At 64.0% G+C, this 26,672-nt stretch overlaps 1 protein-coding gene across 1 annotated transcript; it reads left to right on the forward strand.

Moving 5' to 3' along the window:
• Positions 1-4,605: 4,605 nt before the first annotated feature.
• Positions 4,606-19,068, forward strand: SLIT1 (slit guidance ligand 1). Its single transcript, XM_035330085.1, has 35 exons — positions 4,606-4,647; positions 6,615-6,703; positions 7,551-7,622; positions 7,753-7,824; positions 7,983-8,054; positions 8,281-8,444; positions 8,781-8,928; positions 9,412-9,483; positions 9,612-9,683; positions 9,787-9,858; positions 9,963-10,106; positions 10,221-10,384; positions 10,470-10,493; positions 10,625-10,769; positions 10,896-10,970; positions 11,181-11,324; positions 11,573-11,716; positions 11,907-12,073; positions 12,454-12,586; positions 13,196-13,264; positions 13,502-13,573; positions 13,805-13,876; positions 13,987-14,058; positions 14,761-14,924; positions 15,186-15,310; positions 15,468-15,565; positions 16,103-16,242; positions 16,397-16,490; positions 16,619-16,756; positions 17,044-17,281; positions 17,354-17,484; positions 17,587-17,741; positions 17,814-18,102; positions 18,294-18,505; positions 18,583-19,068. The coding sequence occupies exons 1-35, from the start codon at positions 4,606-4,608 to the stop codon at positions 18,828-18,830; spliced, it is 4,332 nt and encodes a 1,443-aa protein (XP_035185976.1). The 3' UTR covers positions 18,831-19,068.
• The last annotated feature ends 7,604 nt before the right edge of the window (positions 19,069-26,672 follow it).

The following is a 26,672-nucleotide window of genomic DNA, read 5'->3' on the forward strand; positions in this document are numbered from 1 at the left end:
TGTGTGAAATGGGCTTCACACGACATCAAATGCACCGCGTTTGGGTGGAAATTGCCTCTCCGAGCATCTGAGCAGCTCCCCGCTATCTCCTCGTGCCTGCCCGTGCTGCTGGCTGGGCTGATAATGCATAAAACTCCCGTTCCCCTCCAAGCTGCGGTGTCTGGGGCCTCATCTCCGTGCTCGCAGACAACTTGCTTTAATGCTAACCTAACCAGCTCGGGGCTCCCTGGCATCCCCTCTGCCTTCGCTGCCGTGATCATGCCGGGGGCTTTTGCTCAGGGGCTCGGAGTTTCTGGGCTGCAGCCTTTGTGCTCTGTGAATCCCCAGCCCTAATAAAGAGCTCAGCCAGGAGAAGGGGCCCTCCTCCCCCTTCACATGAAGCCATGTCCCGGACCCCTTCCCGGCCGGCGAGACGCGTTGTTCCCTGACAGGATTTCAGTGGGAGAGCCGGCTAATTTGCAGTATTTTACATACCTAATATGTTGTCAGAAATGCTTTTAAATCCCCATAATATTTAATTAGGAGGCGGCTTTCGGCGTATTAGGTGGGAACGGGTCCGTCTAATTAGTTACTGGTGATTTCATACCCGGGAACATAATTACGCTAGGTACAAGCTGGAGGCAAGCTCCCACGTAGGCACCCGTCCCCTCTGGGAGCTGCCTGGGGGTGCACAGCGGGGTTGCCCCGGCTGCTGTGGGCAAGGTGGGGACAGGCGAGGAGCCACAGTGTGCCAGGACCAGGCCGTGCCAGGATCCGGCCGTGCCTCCTCGCAGCTTGGGGCTGCTGCTGCTTCCCGCCGGGCTCTGACACCTTCTTGAGACGTGCTTGTCTCCAAACCCTGGTATTTTTAATCTTGGAATCCGACAAAATGTGAATCATCCAAGAGATGCAGGAGCGGGCAGAGTCCTTGGCAGACTGGGGTGTATTTTTAGCCCGCATGCATTGGAATTTGACTGTTTCTTAAGGAAAAAATAAAATAAAAGAGGATTTCAGCTCTGAGCACCCAGCTCTGCCCCCCAGGGAGCCCTGCTACCAGCTCCCCTTTGCATTGCCCAGCCTGAAAATAAAGGGGCTGCGACCCCTGCCTTGTGCCCCCCTCCAGGAGCTGGGGGGTGCTGGAATGGGACCGTGCCTGGAACCAGGACCTCGCTGCTGGCCTGGGCAAGCAACACGCAGGGAGGGTGCCGCTGTCCCGAGGCTGCACGGGGACGGTTCCCGTGTGCGTGAGCTCTGCCTGCCGTGCATCCCCTGGTGCCAGCCCCGCAGCCTGCCACCGATGCCCCTCATCTCTCCCTTGGCAGCTGCCAGAAGCGTCCGCGTGGGCATCCTCCCTCTGCGGGGAATGCGGCCAGGACCCCGCCGCCCGGGGACTTCATCCCCGCTTTAATCCTGGTGGCTGGGAGCCGGGGAGCCGATAATGATGCAGGAGTGTTAATGTCAGCAGGAAACCAGCTTCAATCAGAACTGTTAAAAATAAACCCGGCAGGCCCGCTCTGTCAGGGGTAATCAGCCTCGGTGCCTCCTCTCCCTGGGTCCTAGAGCCACGGGCAGCGAGCCACCAGCGTGCCGAGGAGACCGGGGCCAGCGCGCTGGGTGCTGGTGGCCATAGCTGCACACACAGCCCGGGCCAGCAGCACACGCAGGGCTTTGGGGAGCGGTGCAGACCGTGAGCACAGCTCTCTGGTGCTAGGTCCCCTTCTCTCAGCTGGAGCCTGCACTGCAATCCCTGCTTGAGCTGTTTGAAATGCGGCCAGGGATGCGTAACGTGGCAGAGATGGGCACGAAGGAGAAGCGGTAGCAGTGTGCGTGCTTCATTCTCTGGGACCCCCTGTGAGCTGCGTGCTCTGGCACGGCGCAGGGGATGGCAGCGAGCTGCTCAGCCTCTGTGAAACGCCTGCAGTTGTAGCAACCTCCTGGGGAACACACAGCCTCTGCTTGTCAGCTTCCTGGGGGGCTGTCAGAGCAAACTGGACACACGGATAACCTGGAGCCTGGCCATCCAGGCACGTCTGCGAGGCTGTGCCCCACCTCAGAGCCAACTGCGGGCTCTTGGGGTGCCCGGACCTGACGTGAGATGTGTTTGGAGCAGAGACAGGCTAGCCTCAAAGCTATCCAACCCCATGGCAGCTTACGGAGGGACAGGGGCTGCTCCATCGCTTCGAGGCTGACGGGCTGTGCGAGCCCCCCAGGAACCTGGGGGCTCTGTGCCCTGCAGGGTGCTGCTGTGCCTGCTGCTGCGCCACGTGTGGGGATGAGGCGAGCACCCAGGCGTGCTCCTGGCACCTCGTTTGTTTCCCCAAAACAAGGAGGAGGGGTTGAACACAGGAGGAGGTTCGTGGGTGGGAATGTTTGGTGGCCGGAGGGCTGCAGCTGCACTGCCTGCAGCAGGCAGGGGCTTTCGTGGTGTTTCAGTGCCAGGGGCTTTACGGAGTGCTCCTCTGCGGGGAGCCAGCACGGCTCCAGTCCCTGACCCTCTGGCACAGCCACCACCGGCTGCTGCCCCCCCAGACCCACCCAGGAGCGATGCCACTGGGCTGAGGGCGTTGCCTCTCCCCTGGCACCCTCTCCTATCAGGGCTGTTCCCTCCCAGCGCTGTGTGAGATCTTTTTCCAGCTGCCGGGCAGGATCTGAGCTGTCCCGCTGACACATCCCCTGACTGCCAACTCGCAGGGCATCTCGCCATGTAACTCCGGCTGGGTCTCGTGGAGGTCAGCGCTGGTTCCAGAGCACCCTCCAGGCCAGAGGGTTTGCTTCAGCCCATGCCAGAGCTGGGAGCAGGGTTCGGGCAGCCTCGCACCTCTCCTGGCCAGGCTGGGACAGCCGGGACACAGATCTCGGCTTGGCTCAGCCTCATTCGCACCTCGGAGGAATCCAGGAGGGCCGGCAGGGCAGGCTTCACACTTATTAGCAATTAAAAGCCTCAGAGGCTGGGAGTCAATTAGCTCTGAGCTCAGCAAACCTCGGGACAAGCCCGCTAATGAGAGGTGCAGCCAGCTCCCCGCAGCGCCGGGGCTGGCTGGGCAGGAGAGCTATTTGTTTTTTCATTTGCACTTTGGAGGAGCGCTGCTGCATGGAGTCGGGGTGTCTGCTGCCGTGAGCAGGCAGTGCAGGCCGTGTGCTGGAGGGTGCGAGTTTCCCATCCTGCTGGAGCCCGGCGTTGCTCCCGGCGTGGCACAGCACTGGCACCCAGCAGGTGCAGCTGGCCTTGGTGCACGGGGTGAGGAGGGACTGACCCTGTGCTGACCACCACAGGGCTGTGTGGGTGCTTCAGCTACTGCCCGAGCCCGGGCAGTCTCAGCCACGCAGCAGGTCCCTCTGCAGGCAGCGGTGCTGGGGCGGGCGCCGTCGCTCCCTTGAGTTGTTTTGCTGTGCCGGGGAGCGGGTGGCGATGCCTGGGCCTGGCGTCCGCTCCCCTTCCCGCAGCTAAAGAGGTTGCTGGAACAAAGGGACAGCGTGGGGAGGGGGCGGTGGCAGACACGTGGGGTTTGCAGCTTGTTATTGCACTTGTGTTTCCATTAGAGCTGCTGCTTTTAACTTGTTTCCCTCTCTGAAGACGCTCCAGGGTGGGTGGCAGATGCTTTATTCCCCCTCCGCCTCCCGCCCACCCTCCCCTCTTTTCCCCGGCCAGCTCCTCCTGTTACCACAACATCCCTCCCCGCCGAGCAGAGCCCCGTGGCTCTGGATGTGCAGTGCAGCCCACGCAGGACCCGCTCTTGCCCCTGCTCTGCCTGGCTCTCCGAGCGACACAGCGCTCCGGCTGCAGTGGCTCGTGCGGCACCCGCGTCCCCCGGGAGGGCGGGCAGTGGGGCTGGGGGCAGCGCGCGCTCCCTGAGCCTCTCAGGGCAGTGGGGACATGTGCCACCCTCGCGTCCCCTCGCGAGGACTGTCCCACAGCCCAGATCTGCCTGGCTCCTGGGGCAGCAGGACCAGCTCCAGGCCCTGTGTTGGGGTGCAGGGATCACCCCCAGAGGTGGCACGGCAGCAGGTGATGGAAGTGACACCGTGCGCCCTGTCCTCGGTGCCCCTCCGGCTGCGCGGGTCGGGCGGCAGTCTCTCTGGCTGCAGGTCACGGTCTCCCCAGCGCGCTGCGAGCTGCAGCACCGGGAGCCAGGAGGATAATGAGATCTTAATAGTCCAATTATATCCCATCGATTTACTCAGCACGTAATTGTTGGCGGCTGGGGCCGCCTGATGAAGCGCTCGCTCCGGCTGCCAGCGGGGCTGGCTCGCGGGAGGGCTGTGCCGCGGCGCGGAGGCTGGATGCTCCCCGCAGCAGCCAGCTGCTCGCCCTTGAACCGCGGCAGAAGCAGCCCCTGGGACCCCAGGAGGGGCAGGGACAGGCAGAGAATGGAGCGGGGACCCTGCTGTGGCTGGGCGGGGGACAGCCAGCATCGGGGTGAGCCCAGGTTCACTGTCCCTGCACAGTCATTCCTGGGGGACTGTGCCTGTCCTCCCTCGCCCTGGTTGGTGGCAGCAGGCTCCCGGTGACCTCGGGGGTGGCACTGTGGGGCAGGGACGATGCAGGAGGGCGGTCTGCCCCATCGCCCTCGGCCAGCGTGGCAGCTGGGCTGGCGGAGCCCATTAAAAATCAAACAGCCTGACGTAATGCTCACACTGCGGGAGCGCAAACCCGAGGTGGGGCCAGGGGTGGGTGGCACGGTGGGCAAAACCCTGCCTCGGTCCCCCAGCTCCCTGCTAGTGCAGCTGCAGGACATCTGTCCCCAGCAGCAGCAGCTCCCGGGGGGGGCAGGACACCCCTTCTTGGGCACCGCATCCTCACAGCATCACAGTCTTGCTGCTACCTCGAGGAAATTGTGCGGCAGGGACGTGCTCTGTCTGTCCCTCTGCCCTGGGACAAACAGCTTGTGTGGGGACCCCGCGTTGCTTAATAGTGCCATGGCCCTCACTTGATTCCTCCAGCAAGGTCTCACCCAGCACAGCCCCCCCCAAGGGTGGGGACCCCCCCAGCATTTATCCCACTCACCCCGGCGGATGCTGCCAAGCCGTGCTGCCCGCTGCAGGGACCTGAAGCACGGGGGGCACCGTGTCGGGGGCTGCCAGGCCCTGCCAGCACGCTTGGCAGGCAGCGGGGGGCTCGGAGGACACGGGGCCGGCACCACTAGGAAGCGATTACCTCCCCGCTGCGCCCGGCCCTAATCCCCTGGCGGCGCACGGGGAGCCAGCTCTCCAAACAAGGCTCAATCAGGTTAAAGTGTGAAGTCGGGATTAGCCGGGAGAATGGGAGCGTGGTGACAGCCCCGGCCTCCCCGCCTGGCCGCTGCGGCCCCCTCCCGCCCGCCGGGCTCTGGCGGCAGAGATTAAGGCTGCCGGGGTTTGTTTGCCTGAGCGGGCTCCCCACTGGGAAGTGATGTCGAACAGTTTTTGCTCGGGCGCCCCGCTAAGCGCCGGGCAGGGCAGCACGCTGGGGGGTTGGCTCCCGCTGCCGAGCCCCTGCCAGCCCCGAGGGGGCCGTGCCCCCCGCCTGGCACCGTGCCGGGGCTCCCGGCTCGTCCCCCCCTGCGAGGGCACCGCCTGCTCTGCGGCACGTCCTCATGTCACACCGGCCAGCACCGTGCACGCAACGGGGTCTCTCTCGCGTTCTGGGGGATGAGATCTGAGCAGTTGAATCTTCAAGACCCCATCCTGCTGCAGCAGGTGCTCAAACACCGACGTCCTGCCAGCACATGGCCCAGGAGCCCGGCCGTAAGGCGCTGGGAGACGGGGAAGTGAAGCATGCGCCCTCCCCAGTCGCAGCCGTGGGCCGGGGATGGTGGCTGCTAATTAGCAGGCATCTGCTGGGCCAGAAAGCCCTCCAGGAGGTGAGAGCGGGGACAGAAGGTGCCTGCGATGGGGCTGGGCCAGGAAGGGGTGGAAATGTTCCTGGGGAGCAAGCAGGGGCCCTGCTTTGCAGACGGGCTGCGGAGAGCCTGAGCCAGACCATGCCTGCTGAGCGTAGGAGGTGCGAGCTTCCCACTTCGGGTGAGCGGGTGGCTGCAGCCCCCCGGAGGGCTCACCCAGGCTGTGGGCAGTGCAGGCATTTATCTCTGCCCTCTGGCACTCACAAGAGGGAGGCTGCACAGCCCCACAGCCTGCTCACCCCTCCTCACCCTCCCCCTTCACACCCCAGGACTATCAGAGCCCTCTGCGCCCTCACCGTGCAGGGAGCTGTGTGGTCCCCGCGGCAAGGGGGCGGAGGAGCTGTGGATGGTCCAGCTGCTTGGGCGCCTTCTGGCTTCAGCCATCAGGAGCTCCTGAACTTGAGGTCTTAGAAAAAAAACTAGAAGCGAAACCAGAGAGGAAGCAAACCCAGAAAGGACAGGCAGGGTGTTTGGAGGGGAGCGAGGTGGCGCTGGCACAGCCGCCGAGGGTGCGGGGAGGCGTGCGGCGGAGCGAGGAGAAGCCGTGCCATCTGCTGTTTCCTCGGTGCCAAAGTGTAAAGCAAACATAGCTGGGAGCGACGAAACACCAGGAGGGAAGGGGCCGGGCCTTGTTCTAACGCCGGTGGCTGAGGATCCCGCAGGCAAAGCATGTGTTTGTCCTGTTGTCGTCAGCTGGGTAACCGTGCCGGCAGCGTGCGCGCGGCACCGGGGCCTTGCTGAAACCCTCGCATCCAGCGTCTGTCCCTCTTGGCTTCAGCACCCCGAACGGCAGCACCTCTTCGGTGCCTGCCACGGAAAGCTGTGAAGGGGAGAAGCCTCGCGGAGTTTTGCAACCTTCTCGCTGCGTTTGCCTCGCGAGCTGGAAGTGAGCAGCTTGCAGGCAGACGCCGGGATTCGCTCCCCGGGCACGCCGGGGCTGCGAGTGGAGAAACACGAGCGAGGTTTCGGCCTCCTGCCCCACAGGAAGCTGGAGGAGGGCTCTGGGAGTGTGGAGCAGGCAGTGCAGGTGTCTGCTGAGCTCAGAGGGGCTCCCGGACCCCGGGGTGGCAGAGGGAACGGCATCATAGGGCTCAAATCTACTTCCCAGTGGCCAGGTCCCCATTGCCAGCTACGGCCATGGGCCCTGCGTTGGGGTGGGCTGAGCTGGTGCCCCCCGAGCCCACTTTGCAGTGAGATTTTGGCCACCACACTTGTTAAAAGCCAGCCTGGGTGCAGGCAGGGCATCCAACCCCCGGTGCGCAGGCACGGACGGTGATAAATTAATGACCTGATTATGGGTGCCCTCTGAAGCGCGGGGCAGGCTCCATGGGAATGCCCGCCGGAGCCGCCAAGTGTAATTACCGGTTAATCAGCAGGGACCTGTAATTATAGCAGTCACAGGGTATTTAAGTGCTGAGGGTTTTCCCAGAGCTGTGCCCTGCTGCTCTGCTCATAGGAGCTGGGGGACACCAGTGCCGGGGGTCCCCAGCCACGTGCAGCCCCCCTGGATGGAGCCAGGGTCACCTTGGCACAGCCAGTGGGGCTACAGGTCCCTGGGGGCCGAATTACGGTTGTGCAGAGCCCCTTGGGCACCCCTGGATGCCGTGACCCTGCCTGGGGACACACTCATCCCACGCAGCATCGTGTCGTGCAGGCGCTGCTCATTTTCCTTCCTGCCTGTTTCTCCCGCAGGGACCTGAGCGAGAACTTCATCCAGGCCATCCCCAGGAAAGCTTTCCGCGGGGCCACCGACCTCAAGAACCTGTGAGTGGCAGCAGGGCCGGGCACGGGCTGGCACGGAGGTGTCTGGGGCCGGCTGGGCAGCGGGCAGTACGGGGAGCCAGCCGGCGGCCCTGCGCTGTCCCAGCAACGCTCCTGCTGCTTTCTCCCGTAGGCAACTGGACAAGAACCAGATCAGCTGCATCGAGGACGGTGCTTTCCGTGCCCTGCGGGGCCTGGAGGTCCTGTAAGTGGCCAGGGGCCAGCTGCAGTCCCCAGCCCACATGCCCTCCCTCGCCTCTCCATCCCCAAAGTGGGGAGTGGGTGGGTGCCGCTGCTCCCAGGGGTTGGTGCCGCCTGGACCATCCCGCGCCCCCTGACCTGCCCCCCTCTGCCTTCCCGCAGGACCCTGAACAACAACAACATCACTTCCATCCCCGTGTCCAGCTTCAACCACATGCCCAAGCTGCGGACCTTGTGAGTGGGGGGCCGTGGGGGTGGGAGGGGACGGAGGGGCTGGAGGGGCCATCCCCCAGGCGAGGTGGCCTTGGCAACCCGGGAAGATGCCCTCAGGTTCCCCATGACTGCCTCCGCACCCTCTCCGTGTGCCAGTGGCCTTTGGGTTGGAGAAAATGGGGCCACCAGAGCTCGGGATGGTGGGCAGGGGGCATCCCCCAGCCGCTGACCCCCCGTCCTCCCGCAGCCGCCTGCACTCCAACCACCTCTTCTGCGACTGCCACCTGGCCTGGCTGTCGCAGTGGCTCCGCCAGCGCCCCACCATCGGGCTCTTCACCCAGTGCGCGGCTCCAGCCCAGCTCCGCGGCCTCAACGTGGCCGAGATCCAGAAGAATGAGTTCAGCTGCTCCGGTGAGGGGCTCGGGGAGGCGGCGGGCACCGGGGCAGGGACTCGGACAGGGGGCACAAAGTCTGCCCCGTGGATTCAGCCCACCTCTGCTGCCTGGGCTCAGCTGCGTGCCACGGGCTCCAGCCCTGGTGTGGGGACACCACGGGGACACCTGCACCCTGTTGCTGTGACAAGGGGGTGTAAGTCCGTGCCCAGAAGGCCATGCCCTCTGGATGGGGTTGGGGCACAGCGGGACCTTGTGCACCCGTAGCTCTGTGCCACCAGGGTCCCCTCCCGGGGCGGTGCCACCCTCCTGTCCCAGCCCTTTGCAATCCCCGTGCTGGCCACTTCCCCGGCAGGACAAACGGAGGCGGCTCGTGCCCAGCTCTGCAGCTTGTCCTCCGGCTCCTGCCCGGCCATGTGCACTTGCAGCAACGGCATCGTGGACTGTCGGGGCAAGGGGCTGACGGCCATCCCCGCCAACCTGCCCGAGACCATGACGGAGATGTGAGTGCGGGGCCGCGGCGGCGGGTGGCTCAGGGCGGGGGGACACGGGGACGAGTGGCCCTACGGGGTAGAGGGCCTTGCCCTTCCCTCCCACTGCCCAGGTTCATCCCTGGATTTAGCTGCATTAAAAATGTAAATAGAGAAATAATCTCCTTAGGGGAATCCAATTACGGCGCAAAGCCCCTGCTGGGATGCCAGGCATGTGAGGCAGCCGGCGCCCCCAGACCCAGGCTGCTGGGGGGAGGAGGTGCTGCCCCTGCCCCCAGTGCTGCCCCCTGCCCTATGTGCCCCCCCATTGTGGTCCCCCCCACGTCACCTTCCCTCCTGGAGAAAGCCCTGACCACAAGCTGCAAGTTGTCCCCAGTGCTGCTCCAGTGGGGCGATTCAGTGCGAGCCTGAGGTCTTGCAGCCCCCCCAGCCCGTCCAGGGGGTGCTGGGGCTCAGCCAGCCCCCAGCCCTCACCTCTCCTCTTTCTTATTGCAGACGCCTGGAGCTCAACGGCATCAAGTCCATCCCCCCCGGTGCCTTCTCCCCCTACAAGAAGCTGCGGAGGATGTAAGCGTGCGCCCCGGCCCCAGCACCCCGAACCCCCCAGGCTGCTGCCGGGAGGACCCCAGCAGGAGGACGGGGATGTGGGGTGAAGGAAAAAGGGGGTGAGGCCACCTTGTCCCTTTGGGTTTCAGAGACCTGAGCAACAACCAGATCTCAGAGATCGCCCCCGACGCCTTCCAGGGGCTGCGCTCGCTGAACTCGCTGTGAGTGCCCGCACCGGGGGCACGGGCGCAGGGTGGAGGTGGCACCCCCGGGTGCTGCCCCGTGCCGCCCCCACCCGACCCCTCACGCCCCCCTTTTCTCCAGGGTGCTGTACGGCAACAAGATCACGGACCTCCCCAAGGGCGTCTTCGGGGGACTTTTTGCCCTGCAGCTGCTGTAAGGCTCCGGTGGGATGCTCCGCGGGGACACCGGGGCCGTTGGTGCCATCGGCCCTGGGGTTCGGGGTTCGCCACATCCTCACCTCCTGCCTTCCCCGCCAGGCTCCTCAACGCCAACAAGATCAACTGCGTGCGGGCGGACGCCTTCCAGGACCTGCAGAACCTCTCGCTGCTCTCGCTCTACGACAACAAGATCCAGAGCCTGGCCAAGGGCACCTTCACCTCCCTGCGGGCCATCCAGACCCTGTGAGTGCCCTCGCTGCAGGGCGGCGTCCTGGGGGGTGCTGCAGTGGGGTCCCCGTGCGGTGGCAGCAGGTATCCCCCGGCGTGGCTGCTGGTCACCCGCTGCCCTCGGCGCAGGCACCTGGCCCAGAACCCCTTCGTCTGCGACTGCAACCTGAAGTGGCTGGCGGATTTCCTCCGCGCCAACCCCATCGAGACCAGCGGCGCCCGCTGCGCCAGCCCCCGGCGCCTGGCCAACAAGCGCATCGGGCAGATCAAGAGCAAGAAGTTTCGCTGCTCGGGTGAGAGCCGTCCTCGTCCCCCTCCTGCAGCCCTCCGTCCCCTGCCGTGCACTTGGTGGTGCTGATGTGCTTTTTCTTTCTGCAGCCAAGGAGCAGTATTTCATCCCAGGTAAGAGGCAGGGGTGCTCGTGCAGGACCCGGAGCTCTGGGCCTGCGTTTCCCGTATTTTATGGTTGCTGAGGTCTGGGTGCTGCGCTACCAAAAGCGCTGGGCAGCCCCCGAGCCCCTGCCCTCGCGCAGGGACGGAGGACTACCAGCTCAACAGCGAGTGCAACAGCGACGTGGTCTGCCCCCCGAAGTGCCGCTGCGAGTCCGGCGTGGTCGAGTGCTCCAACCTGAAGCTCACCAAGATCCCGGAGCGCATCCCGCAGTCCACGGCCGAGCTGTAAGAGCCGCTGCCCTCCCCTCCCGCGGCCGCAGCCTCGCCGGCGCCGGGTTTCGCTGAGGGTTCGGTTTGTGCCAGGCTCTTCGCAGCCATCTCCTGAGCTCTTTTCCCTGCTGCCCACCCCAGGCGCTTGAACAACAACGAAATCTCTGTCCTGGAGGCCACCGGCATCTTCAAGAAGCTCCCTCACCTGAAGAAAATGTGAGGATCAGGCAGGCACAGCCCTGCCGGCAGTGCCTGGGGGTGGGAAGGTGCACGGGGTCCTGATGTCGGGGTGCGAAACGGGGGCACATGCCCCCCCGAGGGACCCCCACCATCGTGGGGTGTTCGGTGGGACTCAAGGTGGCAGGTTTGGGTTGCAGCCAGGGCAGAGCCCCCCTGTCCCAGCCTGCTGCTTGCTCCTCCCTGCAGCAACCTCAGCAACAACAAGGTGTCCGAGATCGAGGACGGGGCGTTCGAGGGGGCCGCGTCTGTCAGCGAGCTGCACCTCACCGTCAACCAGCTGGAGTCGGTGCGCAGCGGCATGTTCAGGGGCCTGGACGGGCTCAGGACCCTGTGAGTCTCCCTCCACCATGGGGACGGGGATGTCCCTGCTCCTTTTGCCCATGCCACCGGGCTGGTGCTGTCGGCATCGCTGTGGGGCCAGCTCGGGAGCACCGTACCCAGCCCCTGGCTGCATCCAGAGCTGGGGCTGGGCTCAGCTGCATCCCCTGAGGGTGGGCAGAGGCTTCTCCAGCCGCCCAGGTCCTGCCTGAGGTGTGCGCAGCCCGGGCACGGTTATTAGGTGCCCTGATTCCCCGCAGGATGCTGAGGAACAACCGCATCAGCTGCATCCACAACGACAGCTTCACGGGGCTGCGCAACGTGCGCCTGCTCTCGCTGTACGACAACCAGATCAGCACCATCGCGCCAGGCGCCTTCGACACGCTGCAGTCCCTCTCCACGCTGTACGTCAGGGGCCCTGGGGAGCTGCCCCCACCCCGGGGGTGCTCACAGAGGGGCTGGAGGGAGGGTGGAGGCGGGTGGTGGTCCCGGCCCCTCGGCTTCCCTGTCGCACCGGGGGTGCGGGAGGTGCAGCAGACCCGGGGGGCTGCCCCGGGTCTCAGGTGGTGCCCCCTGGCTCCCCCCCATGTGCAGGAACCTGCTCGCCAACCCCTTCAACTGCAACTGCCAGCTGGCCTGGCTGGGGGACTGGCTGCGCAAGAGGAAGATCGTGACGGGGAACCCGCGGTGCCAAAACCCCGACTTCCTCCGGCAGATCCCGCTGCAGGACGTGGCCTTCCCCGACTTCAGGTGTGAGGAAGGTAACTCACATCCTCCCGTCCCAGCGCCGCCCCTGCTCCCGTGCCAGCCACCAGCACCCCACGGCGAGCTGGGGTCCCCCCGCCCCTCGGTGCCCTCCCCCAGGGATGCCCCAGAGCTGGGCAGAGGGAGCGGGCAGGGATCATGAATGTCGAGAGAAAAGCCCCTTCTTAAAGAAAAATTAGAACAGCTTTTCAGCCCTCTGGAAAATATTTACAAACGAATCATCCTCCTCCAACTCGTCACAGCCCAAAGGGTTGCATCCTGCGCCTTGCCTGGGGGGGTTAGATAACGCACTACACCACCTAGTCCAGCCTCATCTGGTGCTCGTGGGCTGCCACCCTGTGCCCTGGTGACACTGCGGCTCTTGTGTCCCGTGCAGGTCAGGAGGAGACGAGCTGCATCCCGCGGCCCCAGTGCCCTCAGGAGTGCACCTGCCTTGACACCGTGGTCCGCTGCAGCAACAAGCACCTCAAGGCCCTGCCCAGGGGCATCCCCAAGAACGTCACGGAGCTGTGAGTGCCGTGCTGAGGCTCTCCCTTCATCCTCCGCCGCTCTGCTGCAGGGCGTCTGGGGTCGGGGTGCACCCCTGTCCTGGCTGGGGGCACAGGGGCCGTGCCCAGGTGCTACCCCAGCATGGGGCTGAGCCCCTCTGCAGCCTCAGGGCCCTCAGGGGTGGTGTGCAAGGGCTGTTGTCACAGCGCGGGGTCCCCAGCAGCCTGCCCCATGCACGGGTTGTGCGCATGCATATGCATGACACCCCCTCACACCCCTGCTCCGTCTCGCACCCCCCTCCTCTCCCCACATCCTCTCTCACACATGCCTCGCGAGTGGTTACGGCCGCCCACGCTCGCGGCGGGTGTGTAGAGGCAGCACATGTCTGCCTGCACGCACGCTGCTGGGGGGCTGCCCTGGGGACCCGCGTGTGGGGCCCGTGGGAGTGCAAACGTGTGTTTGTCCCGGCTCCCCGGCAGCCAGGGGGGTCCCCGAGATCCCCGTGGGTGCAGGGAGGGAGGTGATGCTGGGGGTGCTCCTGCAGCCAAAACCCGTGGGGGGCTCGGTGCAGAAGCGGGAGGGCAGAGGGTGCTTCTCGGCCACCCCAAGGTGCTTCCCTTCTCCCTTAGCTACCTGGATGGAAACCAGTTCACCCAGGTGCCGGGGCAGCTCTCCACCTTCAAGTACCTGCAGCTTGTGTAAGTAGCCGGGGCCAGGAGCCCCAGCAGCCAGTCCCTCTGCTGGGAGCCGTGGGTGACAGCTCAGGCTGTCCCCGTGGCGTGACACCCCCGGGAGGGCAGGGATGCGCGCAGGGGACACGGCTGGCTGAGAGCGGTGCCCCGGCACCCCGCGGCCATCGGAGCCGTGCGGGAGGGTGGGCAGCCAGCGGGGCCGAGGCAGGGCTGGCCCCAGCCCCTGGGCTCTGTGTTTTGCAGCGACCTGAGCAACAACAGGATCAGCTCCCTCAGCAACTCCTCCTTCACCAACATGAGCCAGCTCACCACCCTGTAAGTGCGCTCCCTGGGCTTGCAGCCTGCCCGAGCTGCGGGGGGTGTTCCTAGGGGACCCCAGAGCCCAGGGGTGCCGGGGACACCAGGATCTCCCCCTCCGCCTGGGTGAAGGGGTGGCCGAGCTGACGGGGGTGCCGGGGGGCAGGCTGTGGGGTGGCTGGCGTGCAGCTGGCAGCGGCTTCTTGTGGTGCTCGCCGTGCTGTGTCGCCTCCTCCTTCCCTTGCGCAGGATCCTGAGCTACAACTCCCTGCAGTGCATCCCGCCGCTGGCCTTCGAGGGCCTGCGCTCCCTGCGGCTGCTGTAAGTGCCTGCCCCAGCCCTGCTCTCCGCCCCGCGCTGTCCCCACGTCCCCGTGTCACTCGCAGGGGACCCGGAGGCGCTGGGATCACGGGGCTCCCCGTTCTCCGCAGGTCTCTCCATGGCAATGACATCTCCAGCCTCCCCGAGGGCATCTTCGCGGACGTCACCTCCCTGTCCCACCTGTGAGTATCTCCTCGGGCAGAGGGCTGAACGCGGGCTTGGGAGAGCTGCAAAAGGGCTGTCTGGGGGCCGTGCTGCTCCCCGTTCCCTTTGGGCTGGTGCTGGGGGCAGTGTTTGCAGGGCGTTCCAGTGCTGTGCTGGCCCTCCCCATGCTGAAAGCCCTGCTCCAGGTGTGCACATGCTGTGTTTGCTGTGCCATGGTGGCGCCTTTGCTGCTCTCTGTGCCGGCAGCTGGTCCTGCTCCCGGCATCTGGGGCACTCAGGCTGCTCCTGCGGATGCTGAGAGCACCTGAATTGATGGGCCGCCCTCGGGAAGACCCCCTGCCCTCGCCACCCCTGCCCCTTGCCGCGAGCACTAGCAGCCCTCCGTCTCGCCGCCCGCCGGCAGTGACAGCCCTGCACAGCCCCGCTGCTGCCGGCTCGTGCCGCTGCTGCCTCCTCAAGGCCTGGCACCTCTCCCGAGCACGGCGTGCTCCGTCCCCACCGCCTCGCGTCCGCCCTGCCTCTCTTACCCCCCTGCTTGCCCGTGCTGGGGCTGTGGGAGATTTTTTTTCCCTGCATTTTCCAGGCGTGGCAGATGAAGCGCCCTTCCCTGCAGTGGGCTGGGGGCTCAGGGTGTTTTAGCACCAGGACGGGGGACGTGGGCAGGGGGGGAGGCACCGCAGCCCTCGGGGCCCCCAGCTTTGCCCTTCCTTCCCCTGCAGAGCCATCGGGGCCAACCCCCTGTACTGCAGCTGCAACCTGCGCTGGCTCTCCAGCTGGGTCAAGACGGGGTACAAGGAGCCGGGCATCGCCCGCTGCGCCGGGCCCCCCGACATGGAAGGGAAGCTGCTGCTCACCACCCCCGCCAAGAAGTTTGAGTGCCAGGGTGAGCAGCGCCCGGGCTGTCTGTCCGTCTGTCTGTCTGTCCGTCCACCCGTGCCCTCCGTGGGCGAGCCCGGCTGCCTCCTGCTCCGTGCACGGCAGCGATGCTCCGTGGGCACGAGGGACACCGGCGTGTGGAGGATTTCATCAAATAGGGTTTTTTCTGTCCCCTTGCTGGTGGCAAATCCCTGGTGACCAACAAGCACGTGGCCGTCCCCGCTGCCTCCCCGTGCTCACGGCCGCATCCCCGCTTCCCTCCCCGCAGGGCCCCCAGCCCTGAGCATCCAGGCCAAGTGCAACCCCTGCCTCTCCAGCCCCTGCCAGAACCAGGGCACCTGCCACAACGACCCGCTCGGCTCCTACCGCTGCGCCTGCCCCGCCGGCTACAAGGTAGCGTGGCCCTGGGGTCCCCAGCCAGGGGGGACACGTCCCTGCACCGTGTGGGGTCACAGCACGGGGGCTCTGCACGCCCACAGCAGCCGGGGGGGGGGGACGGGGCACGGTGCCATGGCCCCCTCCTCGCTCCCACTGCTCCCTCCGTCCCCAGGGTAGGGACTGCGAGGTGGCTCTCGATGGCTGCTCCTCCAAACCCTGTGCCAACGGCGGCACCTGCCAGCCCCAGGAGGGGGAAGGAGCCGGGTTCAGGTGAGTGCTGCATGGGGACCCTTAAAATTTGGGTGTTGGGGCAGCGGCGTGGAGCTCCGGCACCCCAGGGACATGCAAGGTGCTTCCTTCCTCTGGGACACTGCCCAGCTCCTGGAGACCCAGCACCTCTGTCCCTCTGCTGGGCACTGTTTGCAGCCCTGGTACACACAGGATGCGGCCCTGGTCCCGCTGCCGTGCCCCTGCCTGACCCTCACTACCCCGAACGCTTCAGGCTTTTCTGGGAACTGGGGCGCAATTAGCAGCCGAAAATAGCCGCCGGGCTGCGGGAGGAGGAGGGCTGCGCAGCCTCCCGGCCTGCCGCGCTAAATGGCCTCTCTCAGCCCGTTGTCTTGGCAACTCAGCATCCTCACCGAGCGCCCGGCCCGGCTGGGCCGCGCTGCTCCCGGGGCAGCTGCAGGGCAGGGGTGCGCAGGGCCCTGCTCCCCGGAGCCCCCGTGCGCACGTGTGCTCTGTGCCAAGGTCACGTGCCAGTGTTTTTGGGGAGATTGCCCCAAAATGCTGTTTTCTGCCTTGTAGGTGCCTGTGTGCAGAGGGCTTTGAGGGCCCGAGCTGCCACACCATCAGTGACCCCTGCAAGGAGCACAGCTGTGAGAACGGGGGCTCCTGCGTGCCCGGGGCCACCAACTACACCTGCCTGTGCCCTGCCCGCTACGCAGGTAACTGGTGCGGGAGCCAGCTGGCCCCACGGCCTCGCCATCCCATCAGCGGCCGTGCCCGGAGTTTCTCTGGGGTCTGAGGCTGTCCCTCGGGGTCTGGAGCTGTGTGGGGACCCCTTTGGGTACCCCCCGGCACCCCCTTTCTGCTCCACAGGGGATTTCTGCGAGCAGCCACCAGATTTCTGCTCGGCCGAGCTCAGCCCCTGCCAGCACGGCTCCACGTGCATCTCCACCAGCCAAGGGCCCAGGTGAGCCCCGGCCCACAGCGGGGTTGTTTTTGGGGGGCTGCAGCTTGCAGGGTGGTGGGGGGCACAGGGGAGGGGTGCTGGAGAGTCGCAGCGGGGTCGGGGCAGCCGTGATCCCCATCCTGCCCCAGGTGCGAGTGCGTGCCCGGCTACGTGGGGAGCAACTGCAGCGAGGACTTCGACGACTGCCAGGACCACCGGTGCCAGAACAACGCTCGCTGCGTGGACGAGGTGAACGGCTACTCCTGCCTCTGCACCGAGGGCTACAGGTACCGCCGGGGGGGTTAACGGGGGTGTCACCGCGCAGGAGGGACCAGTCCTGGCCACCGCATCCAGCCATCCCTGCAATGTACGAGGAGAGGCCATCCCCATTCCCGTGGTGTGCTCCCCGGGAAGGTCCCCAGGGCAGGGCTTGGCATCCTTGTGTCCCCCTGGTGCTGCTGGCACCGGGCAGGGCAGGTGGGGACCCCACTGTGGTGCCAGCATCCCGTGGGGCGGGGGGTGACGGGGAGGGAGCTTTCCCAGCCCCGTGCCCAGCGCGCCCTCGGCCCCGCAGCGGGCAGCTGTGCGAGATGCCGCCCCGTGCCGCCGGCCAGCCCGGCCCCTGCGAGCGAGCCGAGTGCCAGAACGGGGCCGCCTGCGTGGAGCGGGGCGCCCGCGCCCTCTGCCAGTGCCTGCCCGGCTTCGGCGGCCCCAAGTGCGAGAAGCTGCTGAGCGTCAACTTCGTGGACCGCGACACGTACCTGCAGTTCACCGACCTGCAGGACTGGCCCCGGGCCAACATCACCCTGCAGGTGAGGGCGCGGGGCCATGCAGGGCGGGGGGGGAACATATGGGGTGCGGGGTCCCACCTCTCCCACCCCCAGGTCTCCACGGCTGAGGGCAACGGCATCCTGCTGTACAACGGCGACAGCGACCACATGGCCGTGGAGCTGTACCAGGGCCATGTCAGGGTCAGCTACGACCCTGGCACCCAGCCCAGCTCAGCCATATACAGGTACCGGCCGCCCCTGATCCCCGCGGCCCCGACCCCGTTGCACGGGCACGGTGCCGCACCGGGGGGACAGGGTGTGTCCCGCTGACACGGCCCTCCTGCCAGTGCCGAGACCATCAACGACGGGCAGTTCCACACCGTGGAGCTGGTGACCTTCGACCAGATGGTGAACCTCTCCATCGACGGCGGCAGCCCCATGACCATGGACAACTCGGGCAAGCACTACACGCTGAACAGCGAGGCCCCGCTCTACGTGGGAGGTACGGGGTCAGCAGGGCGGTGAGGGAGGCAGGGGGTGGCCGGGCACACGGTGACGGCCCCGCTCTCCGCAGGGATGCCCGTGGACGTCAACTCGGCCGCCTTCCGCCTCTGGCAGCTCCTCAACGGCACCAGCTTCCACGGGTGCATCCGCAACCTCTACATCAACAACGAGCTGCAGGACTTCACCAAGACGCGGATGACGCCCGGCGTGGTGCCGGGCTGCGAGCCCTGCCGCAAGCTCTACTGCCTGCACGGCATCTGCCAACCCGCCGGCGCGCACGGCCCCGTCTGCCACTGCGAGCCCGGCTGGGACGGGCCCCACTGCGACCAGCCCCGCGGCGGCCCCTGCCAAGGGCACAAGTGAGTGCCACCACCCTGCCGGCTGCCCCACGGCGCCGGTTCTGCCCCACAAGTGGCCCAGCCATTGCATGCGGTCACCGTGCCGTGTCACACCCGTGCCGTGCCGTACCCATGCTGGTGGCACCGTGCCGCGCGTGTCGGTGCCGTGCTGTGCCTCGCAGCAGGCACCTGACGGCCGTGGGTGCCTGCAGGTGTGTGCACGGGCTGTGCCTGCCCCTCGACGCCCTCTCCTACAGCTGCCAGTGCCACCAGGGCTACCAGGGCGCCCTGTGCAACCAGCCAGCCGCACCGCCTGACCCCTGCCGCCTCCTGCCCTGCCGCCACGGCCGCTGCCGCCTCGCCCCGGGTGGCCAACCCACCTGCGAGTGCCACAGCGGCTACACCGGGGCCCTGTGCGACCAAGGTAGGTGGTGGGGCAGCAGGCGCCAGGGTGGCGGTGCCGGGGGACCGCGTGCCCGGCTGAGTCCCGCTGTCCTGCAGAGCTCGAGTGCCGGGGGGAGCCGGTGCGGGACTACCACCAGGTGCAGCGGGGCTACGCCATCTGCCAGACCACGCGGCCGGTGGCCTGGGTGCAGTGCCGGGGTGCCTGCGGCGGTGACAGCGGTGCCGGCTGCTGCACCGGGCTGCGGCCGCGGCGCCGAAAATACGCCTTCGAGTGCAGCAACGGCGCGACCTTCGTGGAGGAGGTGGAGAAGCCCAGCAAGTGCGGCTGCAGCCAGTGCCTGTGAGCGCCGGGGTGCAGGGGCTGCTGCGGACACCGAGGGGGCCAGCGGGGAGCCCCCGGCGCCAGGACCTTGCTTTGCCCCGCGGCCACGGGCCAGGACGTTTCCGAAGCCCCGTCCGTGTTTCTCGGAGGAGCCCGGCCGGCCTGGCGGGTCCGGAGGAGGGTAGATGTGTTGCATCTAGAGGGTTGGAAAAAAAAGAAAAAAAAAAAAAGGAGAAAAAAAAAAAAAAACACAAACAAAACAAATGTGTAGATAGAGAATTTTTTAAGAACTGCAGCTACACACGTGTATCCAATGTGGGAGCTGTGCCTGGCTGCTCTGCCCCTCTGCCTGCTCTCCCCTTGTCTCTCTGCCTTCTCCCCTGGCGAGAGGAGCACGTGTCCCCTCTGCGTGTCCCCCCCAGCAGCCCAGTCCCTGGTGTCCGGCTGGGGGCTTTCCAACACTTTGTGCTGCACCTGGTGCTGCAGAGCCTCGTGTGCCATGGCAAGCCAGGGCTGGCAGGGGGCCGTGCACCGCAGCCAGCACCCCTGGGTCCCAGCACCCCTCCCTGCCACAGAGCCACCGTCGTGCAGCCAGCAGCGTGCCCAGCCCCATGGCACTAGGGCTATGGTGCTGGAGCCCAGGGCGCTCCAAATGACCCCAGCTCCACAGCAGCAGCCCCCAGGGCCAGATGCCCTGCGGTGCCCGGGGGTGGGTAGCTCAGTAGCACTGGGGACACGAGCAGGATGGACCCAGGAGCACTGAGTAGGGGCACGGGCAGTGGGGCATGGACACCCTTGGGGGTCCTGGCCTCGCTGTGCAGTGCCTGGTGCGCAGTGACGCCCCACTGGGGAGGGGGCTCAGGGCTCTGGGCCCCTCTCCCCATTGCTCTGTGTGTAGAGGGAGGCGGTGCTCCCCCCCCCCCCAAACCCCAGCCCTTCCTGCTGGGGCAGGCTGTGACACTGTGCCCTTAGCACTGGGGGAACCCTTGGTGCCCTGCTTAGGACGTCCCTTCGGAGGCTGCTGGCGCACAGGTTTGCGATGCCAGGGCTCGAGCCTTACGGATGCTGAAGGTGCCTGAGGCAGGGGCAAGCCTGGAGGTGCCACAGCTGCCGGCACAGATCCCACCAGGACTCAGGTGGGGGCTGTCGGTGCTGGGCAGCTGGTGCAAAGCTGGTGGTGCTGGAGGACACGCTGGGTTGGCACGGCACCGGGGGCACCACGCACCCCGACATCTGCGGCAGCATTGCTTCTACGGCCATGGGGGCCAAGGATGATGCGAGCCTGAGCTGGGACCCCACACATCCATGGCAGGGCACCCCCACATCACCCGGGCGGACCAACCCCTCCCAGGGCTGCAGCCCCGATTCTCTCCATCGCATCGCACCAGCGCGTTGGCCTCGGATCCGCACCGGGTGCAGCCGGCTGATGGGTGCTGTCGCCGTCCCCACTCACCGCTGGCCTCCAGGACAAGCCCACTGCTGCGGGGACGTCGCTGCCACCAGCACCCCTCTGCTGCACGGCGGAGCCAGGACGCCTCTCATTTTGCCCGTGGCCCGGTGGGGCTTGGTTGTGTTGTGGTTTTGTTCTTGCTGTAAGCTAACCGCTAAAGTATCTCTTTATACAGAATACTTACAGATTCTAATATATATTTGTATTTCATTTTGTTATAGTATTTTTATATGTTCGGGGTCAACAAACGCTGTTTTCTTTTTGTTTACAGATGCTACTGGGCAGGAAAGTGACGGTGGCTTTGTTTGGCCCGTGGGGTTTGTGTGTGTCACTGTTGAAGACGCTGGTTTGTACTAGGCTGGGGAGGGCGGCGCTGAGCATCCCTTCGCTGGCAGAGGCTGTATTGTTTTAGGAGATGTTCGGTATTGTCTATGTTGCCTTCCACGTGAACATGACATTGATTCATTCCGAGCCCCGGCCTCGTCTTTCGGGGGGGCACCACGGGCCGGGCACACGAGGCAGTGGCATGGCGTGGGGACAGCACGGGCAAAATGGGGACCTGCAGCTCCTGGAGCAGCCACGGCCGCGGGCTTTGGGGCTGTCCCCCTTCTCTGGGGACAGCCAGGGTTATTTGTGCAAATATCCAGCCCTGCAGCACACGGCCGTGCCACGGCACCAGGGCTTGCGCTGCTCGTGGGGAGCTGGAGCACGCCCCCCCACTCCTTCGCCCAGTTATCACAGCAAACCGACTTTGATATCAAAGAAACGTTTAATAAGCTGCAATAAAATACGGACCTTTAGAAAGCTCAGAGGGTGAATATCAACAATGGAGGAGGAAAAGAAAACAAGGTGGTGGGAGTCCTTGAGGAGTTCAAATCTGAGTCAGGGACCTTTTACCTGTAACAAGAACACAGCTTCCTCGATAGTCTAGTATGAAATAAAAGACAGGAGCACAGAGTTCACAGAATGTCAACATTTAGAGAGTTGATACATAGTCAAAGTTCAAATGACCCAGCTCTTATAGCTATACATATTGATTTAAAGCAACTTAATATAATCTTATTTTATTTTTTTTTTTAATATATACACTTTCAAAGGTTCGTCAGGTGAGGTATGTAAACATTATCTAATGGAAACCCCTCTCAACATTTCCAACCAATAATTCACAGCAGACAGTCCATGTTCTCCAGGCGAGACGCGGCGCTTCGACACCCGGAGCACACGGGAGCGCAGCCCCGGTGCAGCCCCCAGCTGCCGCTTCCCATCGCTGTTCTGTCAAGTTCACATTGGTTAGGCTCAAACATACAGTACCGGACAGGAGGACTTTTCAGATCAGTGTCTAAAATTCATACAGGAACAAACAGAGGGACGAGACTCTCCCAGGGAAGCAGACACAGGTGAAGGAGAAACGCTTGCTATGGGGGTGGAACTAATATTTAAACGCCGAGTATCGTAAAGAGAAAAAAACGCACTGGGTTGGTGCATTTATTTTATTACTTTTTTTTTTTCCTTTTTTTTTTTTTTTTGTTTTTCCACATAACTGTTCCAAGGGCGAAGGATGCCTGGGGTTCGTGGGAGCCCTGCGCAGAGCCCACCCTGCCCCCTGAAATTAGCGACCTGTTGCCACAAGGCGGGGCTGACCCCGCTCACGGCTGGGGCGCAGCCAGGGCGCGCGCCCAGGCCAACGGGGCTAGAAACCAAAACACACACACCAAAAACAGCAAGAAAAAATCCACGCACACCTGGGGAAAAAAACGAACACGCAAACGACCTCAACCCCCCTAGAAGGAGAATAAAAACTGCAGAACGGCAAGCAAGTAGGCAAACAGCCTCCCGGAGCTGGCTCGGCTGTCGGCAACTGCCCGCTCTGCCCCGGCCGTCCGGGGGGCTCCGGGGGTCGGGCAGCTGCCTCTCTCTCCTTGAGAACCCCGTCTCGCCCATCAGAGACCCCCACACCCCCCCCCCCCGAGCTCTTTCCACCGAGCCCCCCCGTCATCCAAGCAGACATTATTACTACAAATCTTATTGCTTGCAGTGCCCCCCTCCCCGGGGACCCCCGGCCCTCCCGGCCGGCCACGGCAGCTCGCCGCCTCCCCGTGGCCTCCGGCCGGCTCTGACATCATCAAAACTGAGATGAAGAGTTAATGCTTCAACGCTGATGCGACACAAAAACCAACCCAACACCGTCACCGTCCCGTCCCCCCCCAGCCCCAGCCCCCCCATCCCACCCCCCGCGATAAGCCGGCCCTCTGGTCGCGGCAAGCTGCGCCCCCGGCACAGGCTGGGAGACCCCCCCGCCAACCAACACCAGTCAGAACAAGAACCTGTGGAAAGCCCATGAAATAAATATATATATATAAAAAAAAAAAAAAAAAAAAAACTATTTACAATATTAGATCTGTGAGAAGTGAGAGAAAAATGCTTTTTCCTGCCCCAAAAGCTTAAAAAGTAGGTTAGCATCCTGCCGCCTAGCACAACACTATCTTACATGGCACCTACACATAATATATATTCACATTTCATTTTAAAATTAGGTACTCTTACAAACAGACTTAGAAAACATTGGCTAGCAATGCGGTCCGAGGGACCGGCGGGCGAGCCAACGCCGCGAAAGCCGCCCGGCTGCCTCTCGACGTCTGCGGCCGCCCCGAAGCTGCCAACGTGCCCTGAATCAAAACCGCCAGCTGCCCCCGCGGCCCCCGGGGAGGGGTGGAAGTGCCCTCGAACCGGAGGGGGTCCAGAGGGAGGGAGGGGACGAGGAGAGCCGGGGACCGTGATTTCCGCTAAGCCTAGGGGTGATCTTAATACAAACAAGAACTCCTGAGAACATCTTAGAACAGATGGATTCATTTCACAACCACCGAGCTAAAGGATGGGCTGAACGGACGCTACAACACACGGGGGACGCGCGCGATGCCGGGGAACCATACCCTCATGGTTTGCTCAAAAACCTACAGCTACGAGAAAAGCGTCAGCGGTGTTCCCCGGCGGGGGAACCGGCCTGTCCCTGCCTCACTCGTGTACCCTCTGAAGGCAGGACCTGAGCCGTGGGACCCCCGGGACCGGGCTGGTGGCCTCTGGCGATGGGGAGGGCAGAGACCCCCAGTGCCTCCCACCGCCTACGTGGGGACCGCGGCTTTCAGTCTCCTTGAACCGGGACCGCAGCTGTCAGGCTGCAAGAACGCGAGCTGGAGAGAGAAACTGTCCATTTAGCAAGTCTTAAGAGCAGGGCAGCAGCAAATCCGTGTCCTTCTGAGATTGCCTCTCCGTTTCCGGGAGGTTCCCGGGAGCTGGCAGAGCTTTCAGAAACACCGGCAGAGGTTTGCGGAGGTGCCGGCGAGCGGCTGGGACGCGGGCCAGGCTGCGCTCTGCTCGCTGCACGCGGGCAGGAGGCTGAGCTGCTCCCGGGGACGGGGTCACCTTGCTGTCCTGGCCCAAGGGGACGACCAGTGACGCAGCAGAGAGCTTGCTTGAAAGAGTCAGCTTCTGCTAGATTAGCTCCTGGGAGAAAGTCGGCTGCGAATACGTAGCAGGGCAGTGCTTGCAGAGCAACACGGCCACACGCTGCACCCATGTGAAAATGGCCTCATGAGTGAGGAATACGAACACTGCACATCTGGGATACACAGCACGCACCCGACAGCAGAGAAACCGACTGCAGGGATGTCAAAGCTGGACATCTAACAGCTGCAGGTGGAAGGAGCCGTCCTGGGCTCCAGCTGCTCTGGATGCAGCTCTCGAGCATCACGGACATATGCCCGATAGATAAAGTTTGACCCAGCACAGCACACGTGGCCAGGCCAGCCCTTCCTGGTGGCCACATGAGAAGAGCTCCCAGCCACGTGAAGCGGGAAGACCCAGAGCTGCCAACGACACGGCGAGGGAGAAGATGACCGAGCAAAGGAACGAGGGGACCCGGCAGAAGAGGGACACCAAGGATGTCTGTGGAGACGCAGGGCTAGAAAGATGCTGCTCCTGATCTATGGACTGAGGAGCTGGGATGGGAAACAGTTTCAAGAATATGATCAGAAGCCAAAGGGGCAGCAGAGGTAACGGCACTTGGCTCCTCCTGAAATGAGGGAGCGAGCGGGGTGGCACGGAGCAGGAGCGCAGTGAGGCCGTGGGGCTGAGGAGGGCACTGCGGCAGTGCCCGCGGGCAGCTCTGCACCTGAGCAAACCAGGACGCAGCGGATGCCCCTGTAAAATCAGGCAATAAATCACGCTGCTCATTTCCTTCCATTCCTTAAGATCATCTGCAACTCCCCGTGCATCCATTTCAGTGCGTAAAAGCTGCATTTACTGGAAAGGCGCTGCCGTAAAGCAGGGGCCACGCCTCAGCAGCGCTCCTCACCGCGTGCCTCACTGCGGGATGGAGAGAAACGAGCAGAGCACGGCCTCAGCCACGGCCAGGGGCAACCGGCTGCAACACGAGGGCTGTCTGGAAGAAAAGGAGCAACAGTTCACATCTGAGCGCTGACGAAGAGAATGGAGCTACCCAGGCAATGCCAGCCTGCCTCGCACGCAGACCCTTTAATCTGTTAGGAAGTTAAAACATTCCTCCTTCCCTCCCCAAAATACAGCACTCACAAAAGCAGGTGTGAAGCCTGTTAAAAGCAAGTCACCGCCTGCAAGACCTGGAAGCTACAACTGGTGTCAGCACGAGAACGTGCACAGGAGGCGAAGAAGGGCCAGGGACGGCATCTCCCGAGGGCAGAGGCAGTGAGGAAGGCAGGCTGGCACCGAGCTGGAGGTTCCTCCGAGCAGAAAGCCTTCACATGCTTTTCTAGAGATGAGGAGCATCTCTGGCATCTCTGAGCCAAGCGATTGCACCAACCTGCAATTCAGACACCCTGCAAGACAGCGCCCGTGTGCCCACCTCAGCCCGGGCTGGGTCACACTGCTTGCTGCAAGAACCCAGCCCCAGGTGATGGCTGCATGTAACCCGTCCCTTCCCCAAGGCAAAAGCTGTCATTTTTAAATTACGAGGAAGAGCCAGCCTTCTGCCGCCTCGCCAGGTGCCCCACGGCCCAGGCTGCTCCCAGTCCTCCACATAACCAAGACTGTGCAGCATGCAGACACGAAACACACCCCTCTGTTTCCTCAGCAAGAGGTACCCAAATTCAGATTTACAGCCCAGCCCAGCTCCCGTTACAAGTCAGTAGCATCTTTGCACAGATTTTGGGAGCGTTACCCTTTGAGTGGGAAAGCCGCGGCTTGCCACGCACGCCAACATCCCCAGGGACAGGCAGGGCTGCTGGCTCAAGGCCATCAGAGCTGGGACGAGCTGCTGGGGCTCCGACCACGATGCCTGCGTGGTGCCCGGTGTGGCCAGGGCCGGGCCAGCACCGCCTCGCTCCTGCCTCCCGACAGCTTCGTGGAGCTCTCATCCTAGCGCGGCTCCTGCTCCCAGAAGCGCGGACGATGGAAAGCAGGATGCCTGCATGCGCCAGCGGAAGGCGGTGAAAAATTAAAAGCAGCACACGAGGGAGGAAATTCTGAGGGAGATCAGGGGCTCAGGCATGCCAGAGCCGCGTGTCTGTGCAGCAGCTGCCCCAGCCAGAGGAAGAGGAGGATGAGGATGCAGGCCGGGAAATGGGAGGGAGAGAGAACCTGTGAGAAAGGTACGGAGCAGTCATTTGACTGCCAGCAGTGCCCTCCTGCCTCACACCTCTCCTGAAACGCTTTTAAATCTTTTCTGATGGAATGTTTGACGTATTTAATCCATGCAGTAAAAATTAAAGTGATAGATAACTTTGCATTAATCTGTACAGGGACTGACAGGCTCGATTTAATCACTTCATCACTGTTCAGAGAGTTAACTTACTCTTTCATGATTCGAAGGAAAGGTAAAAGATCTTCTTTATATATCAGCCATTTCATAGAAAGAGAAAAACGTGTGGCAGACTCGTGCGTGCCAGCGCTGGGGGAAGGGAACACCTGCAAGGGAGCCGGGGTGCTCTGCAAAGGGCGCGCGCATCTCCAGCGCCTCGCTCCGTCCTCTGTACTGCGTGGGTACCAGGAAAGATTTGAAGACAACTAGCTGCTTTCCACAGGATTTGGGATCAGAGTGAACCGTGAAAAGCAATTCCCCTTGCAGCAGTGCTGCTCTCTGCACGGGAGGCTGACGATGGGATTCATGCAAAGAGACCTTGTGCAGCAGCAGGGTGCAGGCAAAGCCATCGAAACGCGGCAGCCGAGCGGGACCCGCGCGGTGCGCGCAGGCTGAGGCAGCGCAGGCCCAGCCGCTGAGCACTGTGCATGGTGAACAAGCTTTCCCCCCAGGGGCCGGGCGCTGGTGACCTGCTCCTCCACGCCAGACGCCCGGCTGGCTCCTACACCCGCTGCACAGGTTTGTGCAGGAGCCCAGAGAGGAGAGTGCAGGCCGGGGACCGGCTCAGCCGGGCTGAGCGCCTC

The sequence above is a fragment of the Oxyura jamaicensis genome, chromosome 6, assembly GCF_011077185.1.
Source record: "Oxyura jamaicensis isolate SHBP4307 breed ruddy duck chromosome 6, BPBGC_Ojam_1.0, whole genome shotgun sequence".
Lineage (NCBI taxonomy): Eukaryota > Metazoa > Chordata > Aves > Anseriformes > Anatidae > Oxyura > Oxyura jamaicensis.